The sequence below is a fragment of the Canis lupus genome, chromosome 8 (genome assembly GCF_048164855.1).
Source record: "Canis lupus baileyi chromosome 8, mCanLup2.hap1, whole genome shotgun sequence".
Taxonomy (NCBI): domain Eukaryota; kingdom Metazoa; phylum Chordata; class Mammalia; order Carnivora; family Canidae; genus Canis; species Canis lupus.
This window is the reverse complement of record NC_132845.1, coordinates 56594318-56618461: the sequence shown is the minus strand read 5'-3', so window position 1 is coordinate 56618461 and position 24144 is coordinate 56594318. Positions and strand designations below refer to the sequence as shown.

General features: G+C 41.6%; 1 protein-coding gene and 1 pseudogene across 2 annotated transcripts in view; one reads left to right on the top strand and one right to left on the bottom strand.

Annotated features, from left to right (window-relative positions):
• Positions 1 to 158: 158 nt before the first annotated feature.
• Positions 159 to 24144, bottom strand: part of LCMT1 (leucine carboxyl methyltransferase 1) — a 40193-nt gene continuing 16207 nt past the window's right edge. The window contains exons 5-11 of one of the 2 annotated variants that reach the window (XM_072836243.1): positions 21902 to 21963; positions 16649 to 16751; positions 9529 to 9649; positions 6275 to 6376; positions 5601 to 5692; positions 2175 to 2272; positions 159 to 377 (exon numbers count right to left, since the gene is read on the bottom strand). In XM_072836243.1, coding sequence (XP_072692344.1) covers positions 355 to 377; positions 2175 to 2272; positions 5601 to 5692; positions 6275 to 6376; positions 9529 to 9649; positions 16649 to 16751; positions 21902 to 21963 — 601 coding nt within the window. In that variant the 3' untranslated portion in view covers positions 159 to 354. The remainder of the gene's footprint in view (positions 378 to 2174; positions 2273 to 5600; positions 5693 to 6274; positions 6377 to 9528; positions 9650 to 16648; positions 16752 to 21901; positions 21964 to 24144) is intronic. The other variant, XM_072836244.1, reaches the window with a different exon arrangement.
• Positions 12908 to 14106, top strand: LOC140638605 (myb/SANT-like DNA-binding domain-containing protein 3 pseudogene; annotated as a pseudogene).

The following is a 24144-nucleotide window of genomic DNA, read 5'->3' as shown; positions in this document are numbered from 1 at the left end:
ACGCAGGAGTAAGCCCCACACAGATGCTGGGGTCTCAGCTGAGGCTGACTCACAGGGAGCAAGCTCAGGTTGGAGGAAGATTTGGGATCTTTGGTTTCAGCAGATGTGGAAAAAAACCAGAGCCAACCCGGGGGCAAGAGGGACCCACGCACGGGCAATTGGCAACAACTGAGATTTATTTCAACGATAAGTCAACGGGTACAGCAGGTGGTGCGACAACCCTAGGAGCTGAGGCTTCTCCAGTTGTGGATGAGGCTGGTGGGCCAGGTCTGGCCACCACTCAGGAAACTTGGCCCATCGACTCTGGGAAGGTCAGTGGCTTCGGCTCCTGGCTCAGCATGGACCTCCCACAGATTAGTAAACAATCTCCTTCAAACCTGAGGGAAGGAAACACAAATGCTGTCAAGTGACTCATGCTGTAGAGCAGAGACAGCAGACAAAGGTGGGAGAACAAGACCCTGCTGGACCCAGGCACAGGGCGACACCTCCTCATGGCAGCTCTGTCCCCTGTGTGGTAGGAGGCGATCATCACAAGGAAGCAAGAGGCTGGACGAGGCTGTGTTTAGGAGGGTTTTGAGGGGATTCAGAAAGCGCAGCCACAGCTTATGGGCTCTCTGCGGTTAATGCTAGAGGTCCATCCATTCGGTAACAAACTCTGAGCATATGGAGAGACGAGACGGATCCTTACCCCCCACGTTCGTTGCTGACATCACAGAGCAGCCCTCGATGTAAAAATGTTCCATATGTTGAAAAACTAGAATTGGCTTAATAATATTACAAACTACATTTCCAAAAGTGTGACAAAGTTGAGTCAAACCAGATGTGGCATCATGATAGATTTTTTTAAAAGATTTTATTTATTTATTCATGAGACACACACACACACACACACATACACAGAGACAGAGAGAGAGAGAGGCAGAGACATAGGTAGAGGGAGAAGCAGGCTCCTTGCTGGGAGCCCAATGTGGGACTCGATCCCAGGACCCCGGAATTACGCCCTGAGCTGAAGGCAGGTGCTCAACCACTGAGCCACCCAGGTGCCCCCATGATAGAATTTTTATAAAACCATTAAAATTACGCTGAGTTTCTCACAGTGAGGGGAAATGGCTGTTATGATACTAAGTGGAAAAGATCAGGGCTCCAAGTACATTAAGCATAGAAATTCAATTTTGCTAAAAACAAAACACAGCTAGAAAAAGAGTGGAAAGAAAAAGCTACTAGAGGTTCTCTCTGAGTGACAGGCACACAGCTGATTTTTCTTCTTCCCTGGACTTTTTAGAAGCTTCCAAAGTCTCCACTAAGAATGACATTGTTTTAAATTGGGAGAGGGGAAGTGGGTAATAACAGTATAAAACCCCATGAACACATTCTTTTAAATAAAAAGACAAATTTAAAAGGATTTTGTGGGCTGAACTGCTTATAAACTACAGGAATGCTAAGCCCAGGGAGCGTGATGAACGGCCTCATGTCAGCATGGAATGTTCTCAAAGGCCGCTGCCCGTGCATGTTCATGTTCTGGGTTTATTCTGGGGTCCCTGCCTAAGGCTGCATGTTCTTGGACGCATCTGTAGGACACAGAATACCTGAAGGGCGGCTACTTTATAGCCAAGGCTGCACTGATATCTAAAATGGTCTGCAGGGGCCAGAGAGATGCCCAAGGGAGGACACCAGAAGAAGCAAGACCCACATGGCACAATTGTCAAGGAGGAAGTGAGGCAGGAAGGAACACTGACACAAGGATCCACACTCCCACCCAGCCCTCCTCTGCCAGGCTAGGGGGCTTCACCTCCGTCACAGAATATGAGGGGGAGAAATTTGGCCCGCAGCTGCACAGGTCAGCTGGAGACACATATGATGATTTGTGTCCTGACCTCTAGTAAATGTGCTTATAAGGCGACTCAAAAGACAAAGGTTGGTTACTTTTATTAAGATTACTGCTTTAAACTCTCAAGGTCTATCGGTTTGTTAGCGTTGATATATGTGATTTATCTGAACAATTCATCTGGTTTCTGTGTGATAAAAACACAGAGAATAGAATAGCTCATTTTCTGCCTGGTGCTCATGGACCCACAGGTCTGATACTCCATTTCTTTCAGGCATGTCTTACGGTGTTTGGAGACCAAAAAAGGTCCCCATTTCTAGGGCCAATCAACAAAAGTAAAACCACATACCCAATTCATTTCCTCCTTTGGTTGCCCAACAAAGGCAGTAATGCTGCATGAGCTGTTCTAGAAGCTCCATTTCATCCAGGAATTCAAGTGACTCTATTCTGTGGGGAGAACAAAAATAGGACAATATCAAGCTTTACAATTAAAAATGAAGATCATGACCCCCAAGTTCACGCGTACAGAATGATGTTCATGTTATACTAAGGGGAAAGAAGCAGGCTGCGACATAGTAGGTATGGTGTGGTTCCATTTTAATTTATTTTTATTATTTAAAAATCACCATAAAGTTAAAAGACAAATGACAAACTAGAAAAAAAGATCTGCAACATAAATGACAAAGGGTAGATTTCCTTACTCTGTAAAGAGCTGTTAGACGTCATGAGAAAAACTTTCAAAACTCCTTTAAAAGACAGGTAAAAGACATGTTCACCAGAAGAGAAAAACAAGATGTTCTCAATCTCATTTAAGAGAAAAGGAACATAAATAAAAATACGAGATATTTTTTCAATGATCAGATTGACAAAGATAAAAAAAAAAGGCTGATATGCACTTTAGCTAGGATATGGGGAAAGGTGCTCTCCTACGTTACTAGTTGGATTACAAAGTGGTACAAACCTCTCTGACTCTTCTATCAATGCTACAAATGCACATCCTTTCACTCAGCAATTCTGCCTTTAAGATTTTAGCCTATGAGTACAAAGATTCATGTTCCAGAACATTCACTGCAGCTTCCTAACACAAGTCCTTAAACCAGAAGAGCTGGGTTAAATAAATTAAAGCATGTTCATACAACAAGATAACACACAGCTATCTGATAGGGCTGTATCACTGACAGGAACAGACTCCAAGGCTTACCACAGAGTTCAAAAAGTAACCCGTGTAGTAAATAATGTGCCAAGTATTAGGCTGGTAGTGAGGGGAACAGGATGGAAGGGTTGGTTTTGTTTTACTGTACATTACTTTATTCTCTGGTATGCACTGGTATGACTTTTGTCAAAAAAGCATTTTAAATGTAAGCTTTAAGATATATGCACAAAGAAATATGCAAGACATATAAAATAACTTAAAAATTCTTTTTCTGTTGAAATATGGGCATGCCGGGGGAAATTTCATGTAATTCAAAAGAGTATAAAGAAGAAAACAGAAAATTATCCACATGCCCATATTCACAATAGTCATTGATTATAGTCAGGAACTGCCATTCGTCCAGGCTGGGGGTGCAGAGGGGTACACATACATGCCTTTGCTGCACACATTTCTGTATTTGCATATCTGTCTTGGTAGGCTGGCCTAAGAGTCACATCCGAACTGAGAGTGACTATGCCTAAGGAACTTTGCTTGCTTTCCAACTCATTTTACTGGAAGACACGTGACGCAGATTTGCCCAATGCCAAGTTCTACAAAACACAGCACCAACATGAAGACTCCAGGATAGGGATCCCTGGGTGGTGCAGCGGTTTGGCGCCTGCCTTTGGCCCAGGGCGTGATCCTGGAGACCCGGGATCGAATCCCACGTCGGGCTCCCGGTGCATGGAGCCTGCTTCTCCCTCTGCCTCTCTCTCTCTCTGTGACTATCATAAATAAATAAAAATTAAAAAAAAAAAAAAAAGACTCCAGGATATTTAGCACCATGTTTAGCTTCTTAAGAGACACTAGATTGTGAAGCTGCTCCCTAGAGCATGGACTCCAAGGGCACACATATCTTTTGGTCTGTTTTGATCTCTGCCTTATGCTTAGGAAAGCACATGGTGCACAGCTGGCATTCAGTATTTGTTAAGTAAACAGGCTTGCCTTGGACTTCTTTTTTATACACAGTATCCAGCAGAAGCCCTTGGCAAATGGGTTCCCAGAGCCAAGAGGGCTGTTCAACCTCAGGAAAACAGACCGTAGCCTGTCCCACCTCCTTCCCCGCCCCTGTCAGGGATCTGCCTTGCTGGCTACACAGGCCACGGCAACAGGAGACAAATGACGGCCTAGAAAAAGCTGCTCTCTCCACAGTTTTAGCCTCTCCCCTCGGCATCCAGAAGAGCTGCTAGAGCATTTTCACTACCGATGCCTGACCAGGGCTATTCAAAAACAGTTGCCTTGACATGTAGCAAATGAAAACCAGCGTGTAGGAAAAGAAAATTCTAGAAGACTCAAGAAAATATGGACCTGATCACATGGAGACCTCACTTTCACAAACCTTCAAGGCCTTGATGTAAACACTTGGTAAAAATAGTGATATTTCTAAAAATTAATAGCAAGTTCTGTGGAGAAACAAGGCTAAAATTCTTCTGATTATATTGTAAGAGACCTATACGTGTAGGTTCCCAAAAGCATGAGGAAACACAAACCAGGAAGCATACGGTAACGATAAAATACGAATTCAATTAAAGCTGGCACGAACACTGTCCAGAGATAAATACAGTGTTTATAACAGGGAAATTAACAACAAAATTGCACAATAAAACAAGGTACAAATAAATGCCCAGATCTACACATAACTTAATTATTATAAAATTATTACTATCAATGTAATCTATCCACATAGCAATATAAATATTATGCACCATTGAACAGGACATGGGAACCTCCTATATTTCAGTATATTTTGGTATGTGAAGAGAAATACAATCAATTGTTAAGTTTCTAAAAGGGGAGGGTGATTTATAGACCAATGCATGTAACATGAATCTATAGATTCAAAAAACAGAAACCTATATATCAATATTCACCTTTACATATACACATAGAAAAATGCACTGCAACTTATTACTAACAGCAATTTCTAGAGGTGCACCTACAGAGTGCAACACTACTTTCTATTTCCTGCACGTCATACATAATTTGAAGGGTGGCGCAGTGGTTTAGCGCCTGCCTTTGGCCCAGGGCGCGATCCTGGAGACCCGGGATCGAGTCCCACGTCAGGCTCCCGGTGCATGGAGCCTGCTTCTCCCTCTGCCTATGTCTCTGCCTCTCTCTCTCTCTGTGTGACTATCATAAATAAATAAAAAAAGAAAACTTTAATAAAAAACAAAACAAAACTCATGTTTAAAAAAAAAAAAAAAGAAAATTGTTTCTGAACCATCCATTTAAAAATCTGCGAGCAGACCTTTCCCCCTTAGGAGACCTTGGACAACGTCATTTTCTTCCTCCTCCAAAACACCAGGATTGTGCAAAAGTTCCACCGCAGAGGGTGCTCTGGGAGTGTTACAGGTGTGGCTGCTTATTTTCACTAAAATAATCTGTTTTGGCATAAACCCTATCTCAGTGAGTGGCTAATGAGTTACTTTCAAGTTTCTATTAATGTTTAATCTGTACCAGCATATTAATTTATTTCAGAATAAGTCTAGTTAGGGTTTGAGGTTTTTTTTTTTTACATTAAAGACAGCTATGCTTTTCATTCATAATCATTCGCTGAGACGCTGATTCTTGCTGATCCCGCACCTGCTCACTTCAGCTTGAGGCAGTTTGCTATACACTTCCATCATGTCGACTGCTGATGCCGTTTCCCACCCATTCGACAGGAGCCGTTCTTTCTAGAATGTATGATGGAGAGAAATGGAGAAGGTACAAGGCACTGTTGTACAAATCCAAGACAGTCTTTAAGCACATGAGAATTTCTCTTAGAAGACTCCTCTTTTGAAAGCCTATTCTGGCTCCTATCTACCTTCTTTTTATTTTCCAATTTTCTACACCAACATGGACTGTTACAGTCACTCAAGTATTTATGATATTAAATCACTGGAATATTTTAATATTCTAATGATATACTGTCTGGGATTTGCCTTAAAATATTCCAATGACAACACTAACAAAAACTGGGGATAAATAAAACAATATGGGTCAAATGTGAATTACACACTGGTTGATGGGACATGGGTGTTCCTTTTACTATTCCCTCTATGTTCATATTATTTGAAAATCTACATAATCAAAGTTTTAAATAACAAGGTATAGGGAACGTAAATATGTATTTTCCACACCAAGGGCTTGGACTTCCCTAGCATGATGACCTAGTGACCCACACAAAGCCCCCACCTTCTCTGATCGTGAAGGGAAGATGCCCTTCCCTGAGTGGCTAAGGGTACAAGAGGAGGTCCCAGTCCCCACTCTCTGACCTGTGACTCTAATGACTTGCAGGTCTCTACTCCTGCCAGGTCACACTGTCGCCTCCGCAGGTTTTCGATCATGATCTGTCCAAACCGGTCATCCATGTTCACCTGGGAAGGGAAAGAAGAGGCTGGGCATTGCCAGAAGGGTTTCTTTGTTTCTCAAATATGCAAAATAGACACCACCACTCTATTTCTAACCAGTCTAGGCCAACATCTGCTAATACCCAATGCAGGTCACAGAAGCAGGTGCAGGACAGCATCCAGGACTGACAAGAACGTACACTGCTACAGCCCCTAGAAGGTGACTGGATGGCGTGTGCTTGGCTTGGGAGCCAGCCATGCCACTGCCAGTGAGCTGTTCTGCAGGTATACTCACACATGCATGCAAGGGTACAAGAATGTTTAGGGCAGCATTATGTGTGACAGGAAGAACCTGGAAGGGATTTAAATGCCCATCATCTGGAATCAGAGAAATTATAGCATGGTCATTTAATGGAATATTATTGCATTGCCATAAAACAGGAAAAGTTTTGGGACTGGAAAAGAGGACCCACATGTTGGTGCAGATACAGACGCAGATATAAAATAATGATGATAAACTCTTAAAGGTAAGGTACAGAGGAATGTGTAGAATATGCTCCTACCTGCTTTTAAGAAAAAAAAACCTCTATGCTTATATATGCACAGAATAATTCTGGAATCTGGCCATGTAGCTTCCCAGGTTAGAGGGCAGGGTAGGAGAGAGACCTCCTTTCCCTGCCTATTCTTTTGTACTATTTGATTTTTTAAAAAAATTTGCATGTGGTGTTACTTTTTGAATAAAGAACCATTTTAAACCAGCTTAAAAAAAATTAATGTATATATACACACAAATGCCACAAAACAGAATACAGTACACCTTATCGTAGCATATAGGCTATCACCCTATATGGATACAAGGTATCAAAACATCATCATTTTAATACATACAATGCTTCCCAGAGTTCCTGTGACAACGCTGCCCGACAAGAACCAGCATTACTCTTTTGGTGGATGTATGAGGCTTAAGGCACTAATGGTCATAATGCACGCTATTCTCTCAGGATCAAAGGGTGTCTGTGGGCACATGCTCTGTCGTTTCATTGCTTGGGTTTTTATCTTGGCCTGACACTTTCTAGCTGCAAGGCTGTGAGGCTGCAGGCAAGCTACCTAATCCCTCTGTGCTTCAGTTCCCTTACCCACAAAACCTGGGGGCTATTGTGATAAACAAGTTAATACACATAAAACTCATGGGATGTGCCTGCTATCTAGTTGGCAAATTCTACAAATCTGCCATCCTTATTGTATCAGTATTGACTTGATCATCACCCATGCAGTTTCTGTCATTTTAAACGACTGACCAGAAAATCACTGAAGGCATGGGAGCACTTAATACACGTGGGATGCTGATGATTCTGTATTTGTTAGGAAATTAAGTTAAATGTTTATGATTCACAAAGTGAGATGAGAGGTAGGGATTGAGCCAGTTTAGGGATGGCTGTGGACAACAGATTGAAAACTGGAACATCCCCATGCCTGCTCCCAAGTGACAGAGTCTGTGGTCAAAATTCACTTCGTCCACCATCTCCATATGCTGTTTGAATAAGAGAATACACAAATGAAACAAGATGGACAAAGCTAGATGAACATCCACAATATGTGTAAACAGCAGAATTCATTTTCTCCAGGCATGGATCCTGCAGGCAAAGATGGATTCTCAGGATTTACAGAAAGGACAGATGAAGCCAGCTACCTTTATACCCATACACCAGGACTGCACACTGAGTCTGAGGAATGCCCCCAATTGAAGAGAGGGAAGGAAGAAAAAGCAACCAAGAATCATCTATACAAGAATCTGGCTTGGGGCACAGGGTGGTGAAAAGGTCAACCAAGATCTAGTCTTAGATCTGTCCATAATATGTTGCAGTGGGCAAGGCATTTACTGCTCTAGTCTGTAATAAAATTTAAAAATAAAATGAGCTAAATCAATAAAAGTAAAATAAAAGCATCAATATAAATAACTACCATGTATTTAGTGCTTGTCCTGTGCCCAGTGCTACATATCATCTCATGAGTTCCCATAAAAATCCAGAGAAGTTATCCCTTAAAAACAGGGCAGCCTGAGTGGCTCAGCGGTTTAGTGCTACTTTCAGCCCAGGGCGTGATCCTGGAGACCCCATATCGAGTCCCATGTCAGGCTCCCTGCATGAGGCTTGCTTCTCCCTCTGCCTGTCTCTCTGCCTGTCTCTGTCTCTCATGAATAAATAAAAGCTAAAACAAAACAAAACAAAACAAAACAAAACCCATAATAACAAGGACCTGAGGCTCAGAGAGATCCAAAGAACAGCTCATGCCTGCCTAACAGCCAGGCAATGCTGTAAATGCTCTTATACAAATTAACTTGCTTCTTCCTCACTACCACCCTATGGAGTTGGGCTGTCATTATTTTCATTTTTCAGATAATAAGACAGGCACAGAGAAGTTATGAAACTTGTCCAGGTCACGCAGCTAGGCAGTTTACCTCCAGACCATGGACTCCCAACTACCATGAATTCTATCTAAGGTCACACAGCCAAGCATAAGAGCAAGGACCAGGATTTGGTTCCAAGCTGAATAATTCCAAACCTCTAAAACATAACCCTTTCCATTAGGATCAGAAGAGAAAAACGGGCAGCCAGTGGACCAAATTCAGTGATCTTAGAAATTAAGAAATTTTATCTTAAAATCCTGCCTTGTAATTTATCCTGAAAAACTGGGGAGTTCTCAACTCTAGGCTCATATGCCCACAGGGTAACAACCAGCTGGCCACTCCCATGAGATGGGACATGGATTCTCTGGTTTACCAGAGTCCCCACCATTCTTGCCTGCTTTACATTGGCCAACTCCGTCCATTTGTATCACCAGCCTTCCTCTGAAGGAATCTGATTTTGCTACCCCTAAACCCACAGGACAGCCAAAAGTCCCTCCATCATGGTCTGTGACTACTATAGTACATACAATGATAAAATAAGAACTCAAAAAACTTTTATAAAGGCCAAGATAGAAGTTCCAAAGTCTCTGGCTATAGGTTCACAGGAGGTCAACAAATTAGGAATACTGGGGATTGCAACAATCAATGAGAAAGGAAGTATGTGAGTGGCCAGAGGTAGAAGGAAAATAAGTGGGCATACTGAAGTTGCTCAAAGAGCGCAAGCCACCAAGGGAATACAAGCAGAATGCAAATGCCTCATGCTCCCGTTTACCTGTTCGTAGTTTATGAACATGGCAGTCTCAAAACTGTTGGCTGCCCATTTGAGAAGGTTGGCAGACTGTTCCGGAGTCATGTAAACCAGCACACATTCAGTTATCAGGAGTGTTGGCAATCTTAAGAGAAGAAAAACAAGCACATATGTATGTATTCATCAAACCGGGACTCTCTAGGGGCGCCTGGGTGGCTCAGTCAGTTAAGCACCAGCTCTTGGTTTTGGCTCAGGTCATGACCTTAGGGTGGTGAGATCAAGCCCTGTGCTGGGCTCCCTGCTCAGTAGGGAGTCTGCTGGAGATCTTCCTGCCTGCTTCTTCCTCTGCTGCTCCCCTTACTCACATGCATACTCTCATAATTAAATCAAGTCTTCAAGTATACATTAAAATGAATGGAACTCTAATGGCACACACATGGCAGTACTGGCAGGGCAGGAAAACTCTGTTTTTCACACCCCAGGAGAATATGACGTACTGAACAAGTGCATTAACAATCAATGTACTAATAGATATAGAATACCATCATGACCCAAAGTTTTGGGACTGTAAAAAGGTGAGCAATGAGCAAGGATTTGTCCTGCTTGTGAAACTGTTAAAGGTGTGTGGTGGTATGTAAACATGGCTACAAATTCTCCCTCATCCTGCATGCACATGGTGACAATGTGACGCTGCAGACCATCCCATTCCACAGGCAGATACTCTTTCCCTTCCCCTGGAATCAGGCATCCTGATCTGCCTGCTGTCCACATATGAGTGAACTATAGGGGATATCGGCTATACATGGGCCCAGCAGAAGAATCAACTAGTGAAGCCCAGCCCCAACTGTTAACTTGCAGAATCCTGAACAACTTATGAATTGCTCTAAATTGTGAGTTGTTCTAAAGAATGAGTTCTTCTAAACCACTGAGTTTGGTGAGATTTTGTTACACATCAAAAACTGATACAATGCAGAAATAGTGATACTCATTTAACCAAATCTAATTCTTCTTCTCTAAATTTTTACCATTGAGAATTGACAACAACACGAACAGTCTTCAGGAAAGGACACTTGCTAGTGTGCACTCTGACTTACCAGACCTGAAGTATGAACAAATGATGGAATAGGAAAAACAATAAACTCCTAGAGAAATCTCTAAAAGCCTTAATTCTTAAAAGGGAACATGGGCAGCTCCAAAGTATGTGAGCTCTGCTGGTTTAGTCCTGAATCCTTTACTGGATCCTCTTTCCTTCTTTGCTCCTATATATTGCTGTTCCTTGGGGCTGATTGCTGTTTTACTCAAAAACTAAGTGGGTTATCTTTTTTATTTTTTTTAAGACTGATCGATTGATTTTAGAGAGAGTGTGCACATGGGAAGGGGGAGGGGCAGAGCGAGAGAGAGCACCCTGAGCAGACTCCCTGCTGAGCACAGAGCCCAACATGGGGCTCAATCCCATGACCCTGAGATCATGACCTGAGCTGATATCAAGAGTCAGACATCCAACCAACTGAGCCACCCAGGTGCCCCACAAGTGGGTTACTTCTGTCCAACTTTATTGGTGAGGGATCTCAAAACAAATAAATTATCTGAACTCGAATGCCCAAGAAAGTAGTTGAAAAAAATATGGTATATGTTACTGTCAGAATGGAAGCTGTATAGCTGGACTCAGTGCACGGACCCACAATCACCAGAAAGTCTACCCACAAATAAGTGCCAACTCTGACCTGACAGTATCAATTATCCACTGTTACTATTCATCTGGATTTCCTTTTTTTTGAGGGGGGGGGCAATGGAAAGTTATATAACTCAAGTTATTTATGGATATATATCAAAATGCTCTCTAGACTCAACTGGATCATGGTAGAAAGAAACTAAGGGCACTAGAACCAGAAGAAAGTCAATTAAGTCTGAGTTGCAAACAAAGTTGAAAATTAGAAAGAAAAACATTAAAAATATTTTTTTTAATTAGCAATAAGTTTTTAAACCCCAAATTGTATCAACAGAAATGATTAGAAAAAGTGAAGGAGTGGGGGAAAAGTTCCAAACCCTCAATAGGTTGACAATTAGAGAAACAATTAGAGAAATAAAAACAGCTCCAAAAGCCTGTTCAATGCAAAAGCTGCCCATTATGACTTATTACCATGTGGGGAAGCCAGGTGAAGAAGTCTACATGGGAATTTTTTTTTTTTTTACATGGGAATTTTTTATACTATTTTTACAAATTTTTTGTAGATTCGAATTATTTGAAAATGAAAAGTTAAAGTTTTAAGGGTATTTTAAAGAGGTAGCCATTGGTAATTTTATTTTAATTAATTAATTAATTTTTTATTAGCAATGCATAACCTTTATTTCCTTGACACATTGGTAATTTAAAAACAGAATTCCTACTTTTCAAAATATAAGTGAAAGCAAAGCAAAGCGAAGACAGCCATAGAAGAAAACACAGAGCACAAATGAAGAATTATATATGTAATTCTAACACTTCTACCATAGCAACTGTTCTTCATCCATTTTGTAGATGTCCAAAAGCAAGGCAAACTTCCCTATGAAGAGCTGGCCTGATTTTAACTGATTATTTCCCTGGTCTTTTAGCACATTTGCTCCAATAGCAGGTTACTACAGTGGCAGGAGGCTGCAGCTGGTTACCACAGTGGCCATAGTAATCTACAGGAGACTCTATGTGCAAATTTTTGTTCAACTGCTTTCCCAAGCATACTTAATCTTCAAGACTGTCTTATAAAGTAGGTTTTACTCCAGTTCATAAATGAAGAAATGAAAGCTCAGAGAGGCTTCTGGGGGATTTTAAGAAAAAAAAAAAAAAAAAAAAAAAAAAAAACCGGCCCTATTAAAGAACTTGTAAGCAGGAGAGGTCACCTGGAACCCAGGATCAGATTCCAACACTCAGGCCCTCCTCATTCTGAGAGGGCTCCAGGTATACCAGTGTCAGCTTTGAGTAATCTATTGATCCTCACTCACTACTGTGCCCCCAAGAAAACCAGTGGTGTCCTTGAAGGTGAGACATCCCTGCTTCTAAAAGAAGAATACACTACAGGCTGCGATCTGGGAACCATATAAAGGGTTTCCCAAACGAAAAAAGAGGCATATTACGTACAGTGCATTGACCTGGCTTTCTGAACACTCAGTAAGAAAGACAAAGAGATAGTAAGCACTGGGTTAGTGAGTGCCATCCCGGACATCTGTGCAGGCGGAGATGCCAATCCCAACAATGACAACCTGGTTTTTCTAGGCTAACCACGTTAACAAGAACGTCAAAGTGCAGGGATGACAGCCATCACCACTTTAATGAAAGATGTGGCTGACGGACCCGCAGCCCGCGGGTGGCCCGCCAGGGGGCTTCGGCTCCCGGGCTTTGTGGCCACCGCTCTGGGAGCCCGGGCCCTCCAGGCCACCTCCGCCCCCACCTTGCCGGCCCCTCCCCCATCACCACAGGATAGCTAACAGCCAGGACAAACTTAGTGGAAAATGCAAAACAACGAAATTATAAAACCTGCCAAACACTTCTCCGAGTTGGAAAACAGCATCCTGCTTGCTTTGGTAGAAAAGTACAAATAAGTGTTGGAATGTAAGAAAAGTGATGCGCGAACTACTGTACTCAAGCAGCATACCCGGCAGGCGCTTGGCCACGAATACAACTCTCAGCCAAGCGTGTCACTGCGGGATTTCAAACAGCTGAAGAAGTGCTGGGAGAACATCAAGGCTCCGACCAAAAAGATTATGGCCCATGAGAGGAGAGAGAAGGTGAAACGGAGTGTCAGCCCTCTTCTGAGCACGCACCTGCTCGGGAAGGAGAAGATGGCCAGCATGGCCAGCATGGCCAGCATGCTGCCGGAGCAGCTCTACTCCCTGCAGAGCCCTCCAGATAAGGAGCCCGAGTACCACCCTGACAACGCAGCCCAAGAATCATTCGCTGTTTCAAATAGAGAACTGTGCGATGATGAGAAAGAAAGAGTTCATACATTTTCCAGTGTGTGAGGGGAACCCTCGTGTTCACCTGTCAGAATCACAGCCAATAAACACTCCAGGAGCAAAACCTCTCAGGAAGGTGCTTTAAAAAGATGAGGAAGAACACCATCAACAGATGTCCATCTTACAGCTGCAGCTGATACAAATGAACGAGGTGCATGTGGCCAAAATCCAGCAGATAGAGTGGGAGTGTGAGATGGCAGAGGAGGAACACAGCATAAAAATGGAAGTTCTCAATAAAAAGAAGATGTATTGGGAAAGAAAGCTACAAACTTTCACCAAGGAGTGGCCGGTCTCCTCATTTAACTGGCCCTTTCCTAATTCACCCTAAGACTGTGGGGTCAGCTCCCTTGTAACCAGCCCGTGTGGGCAAAGAAAGTCTGGAACGTGCGTGAACTTGCGGTCAGGAACTTGTAACAGAGCAACAACTAGGAAACTTGGAGTGGTAGTAGTCGCGTATTTAAGAATACATTCAGGTAAACAGCTAACTGCACCCTGTGTACCCCTTCAGTGGCAAAGAAGTTGTTCCAGTCTCCTGAAAATGATCACTATGAGTGCTATAATTCTGAATGTAATGTCTCTTAATTAGAATTCATACAAGAACCATGTGCAAGTGTATTTTTTTACATCAGATTGCAAGTGTGACTATAAAAAAGTGTGGCTGATTTTTTTTTCTTATTAGACAGCAGAACTTTTCTATCCAAATGAACACGCTCCTATTGAAAGCAGCAGAAAGACCCAGGAGGCCACACATTGTTTCTGCAGTGGTGGTGCTGTTGCTCAGAACTTGTGGGAAGTCGTTAGGGAACCTCCCTGAGAGCCACACACAGCAACTCTCTCGTTTTTTTTTTTTTTTTTCTTTATCAGTGTCATTTGAGGGGCTTTTCTGATTTTAAACAGTCCAGCATTTGGAAGAATACATATATGTTTAAATATCTTATTTGTTTATTCATGAGAGACACAAAGAGAGAGGCAGAGACACAGACAGAGGGAGAAGCAGGCTCCACGCAGGGAGCCCGATGTGGGACTCGATCCTGTGTCTCCAGGATCACACCCTGGACGGAAAGTGGTGCTAAACCCCTGGGCCACCGGGGCTGCCTGGAAGGATATTTTCTAATGTGGCTCATAAACTGCCTTTTAAGGCCTTTCCCCCAAAGAGGAGTTCCAAATAGCAGCTCCAACCGTGATAGTTTTGTTGGAACTAAGGATGTAACTGCTTTGAGGGAGAAACGTTCATTTAGATTTCTACCATCTGTCATGTCTGTTTTATTAAAAGATAAGACTTGGAAAAAAAAAAAAAAGAAAGATGTACCAGGAAGGTCAAGCTTCAACTCCCTACACTCCCTCCTGTGTATCGCCCAAAGCTCATCTGTATTTGTGACCTGCCTACACTCTCCTTCCTCTTCTTTCAGAAGAGTGAGATCTTTACCTTCCCTCCAAGCCTCTTAGCCTCTGTCCCATTTACAGCCTCTTCTCTACTGGTGATTTCCCTAGTAGCAACCCTCTTTAATCATTCGCCACTGAATCTTTGCCTTCAATTTGTTTTTCTTTATTTTTTAAAGATTTTATTCATTTATTCATGAAAGACACAGAGAGAGAGGCAGAGACATAGGCAGAGGGAAAAGCAAGCACCCCGCAGGGAGCCTGATGCAGGACTTGATCCCAGGACCCCAGGATCACGACCTGAGCCAGAGCCAGACGCTCAACCACTGAGTCACCCAGGTGCCCCTTTAACTTAGTTTTAAAGTCACTTTCCATTTCCCCCATGTTCCCCTCAAACCTCTCCCTTGAGTTACTCACCTCAAATATTGTTGAACGTGTCATCTTCACTGACAGTAAGCTGTGTAGACATGTCTTTTACCTACCTCCCCCACTGGTGAATTCCAATCTAATTCTGAGCAGCATCAGTGTGCTAAAACCATGCATTTCACTCCCCTCCACTGTTCCCCAAAGGTACCTGTTCCCAAGAATTTGATGTAAACACTTCCAGTCCATTTTTAAAATATTTCTGTGATACATACATGTAATCATCGAAGTATATATAGTATTTTGAGGGTTTGATTTTACACATTTGGTATCACACTGTGTATATTATCCTACAACTTGATTTTTTTTAATACATTATGTTTTTTGAGTTCTCTCCATGTTGATCTAGGTCACGTATTTTACATGTTGTTCATTCTTGATGGACATTCAGAATGTTTCTAATTTTCTGCTACTAAAAATGGTGCCCATGACAAACATCCTCCTTGTAATTACATGCAGACCTTCTTGGGATGCACACATCCCAAAGTAGAACACACTACTGTATCATACAGTATACTTGCTCATGGGGAACTTCCAGATTGTTCCTCATAATGACTGCACCAAATTCACTTGCACCAGTGGTGCTTGACCATTCTCATTTTCCCATAAACCTTGCCAATACTTGATAATGTCAGACTTTTACATTTTTGCCAACTTGAATGGAGTAAAAAAAAAAGAGAGTTCCCTCTGATCACTACTGAGGTTCAATATATGACACTCATATTTCTTCTTTGAGCTACCTTGTCATCTCTCTTTTGACACTCAATTTCTTCTTTGAGCTACCTTGTCACCTCTCTTTTGCCTTTTTCCTATGGGACTTACTTTTTTCTTTTACAGTAGTTTTTCTTTATGTATTCTGGATACTAGTCCTTTCTTTATATAATTACAATTACAGGTTTCTTTTTTTTTTTTTTTTTTTTTTTTATGATAGTCACAGAGAGAGAGAGAGAGGCAGAGACATAGGCAGAGGGAGAAGCAGGCTCCATGCACCGGGAGCCCGACGTGGGATTCGATCCTGGGTCTCCAGGATCGCGCCCTGGGCCAAAGGCCCGCGCCAAACCGCTGCGCCACCCAGGGATCCCCAATTACAGGTTTCTATGCATTTAATTATCTTCTCTCAAACTTTATATTAGGCATCAGTATGTTACAAAAGTAACACACGTAATTCTGATGTGAAAACAGGCTTGAGGAAATTTTGCTTCTAAGAATATTTCAGACAACCACTCTCAGGAGCAATGAAACGATAAACATTTCAGAATAAAAAATGGGATGCATGTTATCATGCTGCAATTTTAACTGGCCTTATATTAGCAAGAAATCACATATGCATAAGAGGTTAAAAAAAAAATCTCACTGTGGATTTATGTTACATTTCTTTAGTTTCTCTTCCAGTTCAGGTAAATCTCGGAGATCTGCTCCAACAATGGCATATCTCTTTGAATCCAAAAAGTGTCCATCTGTAAATCCAAGAACAGATTATCATTTCAACAGAAATGATGAGATTAATAATCATGAGATTACAATTTAATGGATTTTTTTTCAAAATTAAATTTATTGTTTTTCTCCATTATAAAAATACATGCTCTGTTATGGGGGGAAAAGTCAGGAAGGAAAAGGGTAGAAATGAACCAAAATCACATCTTCCAAAGATAACAATTAGTATTTTGGTGTAGAACATCCCAGCCTTTTTCCTAGTGCTTAAACTCACATACGCAACATAAACACATTCTTACAAACATACACACATACCTCACACAGAAAAGAGAAAACAGGGCCAAGTCTTTTGAAAATTGCTGTTCTTACTTAACAGTAACAACGACATCATTCTCTGTAATAACTTCCTGGCATTCCATGAGTGGATAAAACAACTTACTCAGCCAATCTTTCACTATTAGATATGTGGTATTTCCAAGTCTTCTCCATCTGAAGCACTGCAATGAGCAACTTTGTATAGACATCATGAAATACCTATCAAATAGGTCTCTATGAGTGGAATTAGGAAGTCAAAGGATAAGCCTATGTAAATACTGGTACCGACTGGCTGGTTGCTCTCTAAATGTTGTGCCAATCTGTGAGATACTGTGTGTAAAAGAAAATTGTTTCTATACTAAAGTATTTACAAATAAAATGATATTTACTTTAAAATATTTAAAATATTGTAATTTAAAAATATTTTTAAAAATATTTAAAATAAAACTCCAGCAGAGGGACACCTGGATGGCTTGAGCATCTGCCTTTGGCTCAGGTCGTGAACCTGGAGTCCCAAGATTGAATCCCACATTGGGCTCCCTGCATGGAGCCTGCTTCTCCCTCTGCCTGTGTCTCTGCCTCTCTGTCTCTCACGAAATAAATAAATAAAATAAAATAAAAAAATACTCCAGCAGAGATTGGAGATGGAATGGTTTACATAGCGGTTCTCAAGCTTTGGCAGCCATCACATGCACCTGGAAACCTTGTTAAACCACAGATTGATGGGCTCCACCCTGAGTTTCTAATTCAGTAGATATTTCAAAAGTAGAATTTTTTCAAATTCTTTCAAAAGTTAGAAATCTGTATTTCTAACAAGTGCCCAGGCAGTGTTGCTGCCACTAGTTTACAGGATTAACACTTTTAGAACCACTGGTACAGATGACGTTGGCCACAGTTAAAATTTAGGTGTTGGGTACATGGAGGTTCACTGACTTATTCTTACGTATGCCTGAAAATGTTGTCAATTTAAAGTTTAAAAAATGGATTATAATTCAAAAAAAAAAAAAAAAGAAAAAGAAAAAGAAAAAGAAAAAAGAAAACTGCTTGGTTGTTTACCCAAACCATTGCTTGCTCAGCTTCCTGAAGGGTACAAACCACGGAAGGAACTGGAACATCCAACAGCCATCTTGTATCAATGCTAATGGCTCAGGTTCACTTGGCTCTGAGGGTCATGGTAGAAAAAGGGGAAGAGGCTAAACCACAGTGTGTCTGAAAACTCTCTGATGCTGGTAACCTCATTTGGCTGACTCAAATACACTAGGCCACATACCATTAAGCTAAAAGAAGTACCTCCTGGGAACCTGTTAGATGTCAGCCAAGCAGGGAAATCCAAAGTCAATCCAGGTGCCACAAGGCCCAAGTCAGAAAAAGAACATGAAGACTATCAAGGCATTTGTCTGCCGTATTATGAGATCAAATAATGATTCCTGAACACCTGTGTGCCTTCTTGTAAACAATATACGTAATAATAAAAAGCATGCTTGGAGTGAGTTATTCTATCCCTGATCCAAAAAAAAAAAAAAAAAAAGAGAGAGAGAGAGAGAGATGGACTACAAAAACACCAGCACATTTATTCATTTGAGCATTCAAGGGTATATTTATTCAATCAACAATCTCTGCATGCCAGACACCGTTCTTCTAGGTGATGAACAAGAAGAGCGTGGTCCCTGCACCTTATTAGGCTTACCCTCCCTACAAAGGAGGGAGGGAGATAATGAATCATTAAACAAAGGAAGAATTAAGAGACTATCAGAGTATTAGGTGCTATGAAGCAAATAAATAGGAAAAAAAAAAAAGGAGGGCAGGGGTCAGTCTTTCACCTGTTGGTCAAAGAGGGCTTCTCAGAGGAGGCAGCAGCTAACCTGAGACATGGATGATTAAAAGGAGCCAGAGAAGCAAAATTAGGGGAAGGGAGTTCTAGGCCAAGAGAAAAGGAAGTGGAAAGGCCCAAAGGTGACAGTAAGCATGGCACATTCAGAGGACAGCAGGACAAAGTGGCCAGATCACAGTTACTGTTATTGTGATCAAAAGTAAAATCCGAAGGCAGACAAGAGGCCTGCTTAACTCTGTGAGTCCCAACCAGTGGATTTAAGTAGGGGAATAAGAGAACCTGATTTACTCATTCTGAGTTACTTTTCACTGTGTGCCCATTTATATACTTTCAATTTTCTACCCTGTGCACATTTCAGCTTAAAAAAACATCAATTCAAAGATACATTTTTTTTCTGCTTTAACGTTTCTGACATCAGGATGCATCGAATAGTCAATAACATACCAGTTTAATTTGTCAGCACTTTTTCTTTCCTAATGATAAATAGTAGTGAATCTCACAGTCGCAGCCTCATAGGTTTGATGAAATAGGAAAATGTTTCAATTAAATTCGTATCAGTTTTATGATGACCTACCACTTTTCTCAAGTCTTCACTCACATTTGTATTTTATTTATTTCTATTTGAACTATCTTTTCTCAGTATGAGGGCAAGATAAAAAACTATAAAGGACAGGACCAGAAAATGTGTTTACATCAAACATACATACAGAGTTCAAAAGCAAGCAAAAGATTAAGAAAAAAAGGTGTCCAAAAAAGGCTGACAAGGGACTTTTATCAAAGAACGTATCTTTATGGTATAAAGGGCTCCTATCAATTGAAAAGAAAATGAAACAAAGCAACTGAAACAAATATGAACATAGGCAATAAAATGAAAATTTACAAAGAAATCCCACAGGCCAATAAAAGGAAGGAAGGATGCTGCATCTCATTAGCACAAAGTCATTTAAAAAATTTTTAATTAATAGGTTTGGCAGAATTTTTTTTTTTTTTAATGGTAATAGCCAATGTTAGTGAGGGAACAGAGTTCCCTCATCTATTTGAGAGAAAATACAAATTAGTAAAAAAGGTCTTGAAGAGCAGTTTGGCAGTAGCTATTAGAATATGTAAGGCACAATTCTGTGAGCCAGCAATTCCTGCAAAAATTCACACGTACCTATGCTTTCTACAACACTGTTTAATAGAAAACCATAAAAAAACACAGCAATCTAAAGGACCATCAGTACTGAACACATTAAGTAAAATGGAATTTCCATGCAAAGGAGTACATAAAGCCATCAGAAATAATGAAGTAAAGCTATCTATGGCAACACAAAGACAGCCATGATTCACTAGGATGCAAAAAGAGCAAGTTATAAAGCAGTATGTGTAAATTATCCTCTTTATTAAAATTACACATAAATCTATTTCTTTTTAGAAATACAAGGGTGACTGGGGGGCTCAGTCGCTTAAGCTGCTGCCTTCAGCTCAGGCCATGATCTCCAAGTTCTGGGACTGAGCCCTGAGTTGGGCTCCCTGCTCTTTCAGGGGCCTGCTTCTCCATCTCTCTCTGCCCCAACCCCTGCTGTGTGCTCATTCTCTTTCTCTCTCTCAAATAAAATATTAAAAAAACAAAAACAAAAAACTATAGATTCACCCATTTAACAGATATATTGTTGAACAATGTATGTATGTATTTATTTATTTTTAATTTTTGTTTATTTATGATAGTCACACAGAGAGAGAGAGAGAGAGAGTCAGAGACATAGGCACCGGGAGCCCGACACGGGATTCGATCCCGGGTCTCCAGGATCGCGCCCTGGGCCAAAGGCAGGCGCTAAACTGCTGCGCCACCCAGGGATCCCGTATGTATTTATTCAATATATATGTTCTTTCAACAAAAATTTATTAAACCTTTTATATACCAGGCACCGGATTATATTTCTGTGTGCGTTCTCTTATGTGTGATATTTATCTGTCTCTAGATGTATTATGCATCCATAGGAGAAAACACTCTAAACACTGGTTATCTTGGTGAGGGTAGAGCTTATGGAGAGTCTTTACTTTTACCTCATATATTTCTGCATTGATGGATTCAAAGTAATGCAAAGTGTTACCTCTTTCATTATAGGTAATCATTCTGACACAGGGATTAACCAAATATATAGAAAATTATGGTAGCTTCCATGTGGAGAAAACAGGCCAGCAAATGGCAGTGTCTGAATAGGTTCTACTTAAAATCTGCAGGAAGGAAACAAAAGCTGGGGGAGATATTATTTCTGTGGGAGTTTCTTCGCTAGGAGCATGACCATGGCACTGCAGTTGCATAGAGGCCTGTCTAGTTGTCTGATGTTTACTGTGTTATCTGTGTCCATCTTCCAAGAAGGCCATCCTCCCTGGCCATGTTTTCTCACCTGAATTATTACTAAGTCCTTTGAACTTCTCTGCCAGACACAGACTGAAAATGATGGGGACATTCTGGAAGAGGTTTACCTTGGTTCAAAAGGCTTAGAACAGTTGTTGGAAACATTCATAATTAAAACGTGAGGGGGAAAACCGAGCACAGGGGCCAAGGAGGTAACATAACAGGTGGAACAGGTCAGGTACAAGACAACAGGGAGCAGTGGGGACACAAATGGAGGATGCACAGCCCTCCTCCATGAGGCAACCATGCAGGAGTCAGGGTCTCATGCTGCCAGATTGGATTTTCCCAAGGAAATCTGGAAATGGAGACTTTCAGGAAAAAAAAATCTATTTTTGAAACGTTCGCAACTCATTGAAAAAAATGTTTTAAAGATTTAGGATCGGGGACCTATGAATATCTAAGAAGAGCCAGTCAAACAACTGTTTTAAACTCCTTCACAGTAAATGCGATGCAGTGGAAATGTATCAGCAAGAGTACATGCTGTCTGACATCATGTGTGCACACACGTAGGCACACACACATACACACATATATACACAACACACCATCTTTAAGAGGAAAAGCGGGACAAAAAGCAAGGATAGTTATATAGTCCATACTCTATCACTTAGGTTAAGGGTACTTGCCGATTTGAAGTGTGTCGTCTGCATGTAATTCTATAATGGGTTGTGATAAGAAAGGCTTGACTCTGGGAAGATGGGAAAGAGAGAGAAATGAGGAAAAATGCAAACAGTTTCAGCAAAAATGCAAAAATCCACTAAAGAAATGGCAAGTACATCCTGCTCCTGTTCAAAGCAGCGCTCCACAGGGACTTCTGCTTCATGATATTCGGTCCTCGGCACTCGCAGTAAAACTTTGTGGATCGGCTCTCAGGCTAGGTCACTAAGCACTACACTCAGAATGTGATGTCAACTCACAATCTGATCATGAAATACTGAAGACTCAGAAATCACTGAAGACAAGTCAGCAAGAATTTTCCCAATGTTTAGTGTTTCCCAAGCTATCTCTAGTTTCCTGCCTCTTCTCAAACAAAAAATTTTTTTTCTATTTTTTTATTGGAGTTCCATTTGCCAACATATAGCATATCACCCAGTGCTCATCCCGTCAAGTGCCCACCACAGTGCCTGCGTTACCCAGTCACCCCATCCCCCTGCCCACCTCCCCTTCCACCACCCCTTGTTCGTTTCCCAGAGTTGGGAGGCTCTCATGTTCCATCACCCTCACTGATATTTCCCACTCATTTCCTCTCCTTTCCCCTTTATTCCCTTTCACTATTTTTTATATCCCCCAAATGAATGAGACCAGGTAATGTTTGTCCTTCTCCAATTGACTTACTTCACACAGCATAATACCCTCCAGTTCCATCCACCTAGAAGCAAATGGTGGGTATTTGTCGTTTCTAACGTCTGAGTAATATTCCACTGTATACACAGACCACATCTCCTTTATCCATTCATCTTTCGATGGACACCGAGGGCTCCTTCCAGTTTGGCTATTGTGAACATTGCTGCTATAAACATTGGGGTGCAGGTGTTCCGGCATTTCACTGCATCTGTATCTTTGGGGTAAATCCCCAGCAGTGCAATTGCTGGGTCGTAGGGCAGGTCTATTTTTAACTCTTTGAGGAACCTCCACACAGTTTTCCAGAGTGGCTGCACCAGTTCACATTCCCACCAACAGTGCAACAGGATTCCCCTTTCTCCACAGCCTCTCCAACATTTGTTGTTTCCTGTCTTGTTAATTTTCCCCATTCTCACTGGTGTGAGGTGGTATTTCATTGTGGTTTTGATTTGTATTTCCCTGATGGCCAGTGATACAGAGCATTTTCTCATTAGCTTGTTGGCCATGTCTGTCTTCCTCGGTGAAATTTCTGTTCATGTCTTTTGCCCATTTCATGATTTGACTGTTTCTTTGCTGTTGAGTTTAAGAAGTTCTTTATAGATTTTGGATACTAGCCCTTTATCTGATAGGTCTTTTGCAAATATCTTCTCCCATTCTGTAGGCTTTTAGTTTTGTTGACTGTTTCTTTGGCTGTGCAGAAGCTTTTTTATCTTGATTAAGTCCCAATAATTCATTTTTGTTTTTGTTTCCCTTGCCTTCATAGATGTATCTTGCAAGAAGTCACTGTGGCCAAGTTCAAAAAGGGTGTTGCCTGTGTTTTCCTCTAGGATTTTTTTTTTAATTTTTTATTTATTCATGATAGTCACAGAGAGAGAGAGAGAGAGGCAGAGACATAGGCAGAGGGAGAAGCAGGCTCCATGCACCGGGAGCCCGACGTGGGATTCGATCCCGGGTCTCCAGGATCACGCCCTGGGCCAAAGGCAGGCGTCAAACCGCTGCGCCACCCAGGGATCCCTCCTCTAGGATTTTGATGGAATCTTGTCTCACATTTAGATCTTTCATCCATTTTGAGTTTATCTTTGTGTCTGGTGTAAGAGAGTGGTCTAGTTTCATTCTTCTGCATGTGGGTGTCCAATTTTCCCAGCACCATTTATTGAAGAGACTGTTCTTTTTCTTTTTCTTTTTTTTTTTTTTTTTTTTTATGATAGTCATACAGAGAGAGAGAGAGAGGCAGAGACACAGGCAGAGGGAGAAGCAGGCTCCATGCACCGGGAGCCCGATGTGGGACTCGATCCCGGGTCCCCAGGATCGCGCCCTGGGCCAAAGGCAGGCGCCAAACCGCTGCGCCACCCAGGGATCCCGACTGTTCTTTTTCCAGTGGATAGTCTTTCCCGCTTTGTTGAATGTTAGTTGACCATAGAGTTGAGGGCCCATTTCTGGATTCTCCATTCTGTTCCATTGATCTATGTGTCTGTTTTTGTGCCAGTACCACACTGTCTTGATGATCACAGCTTTGTAGTACAACCTG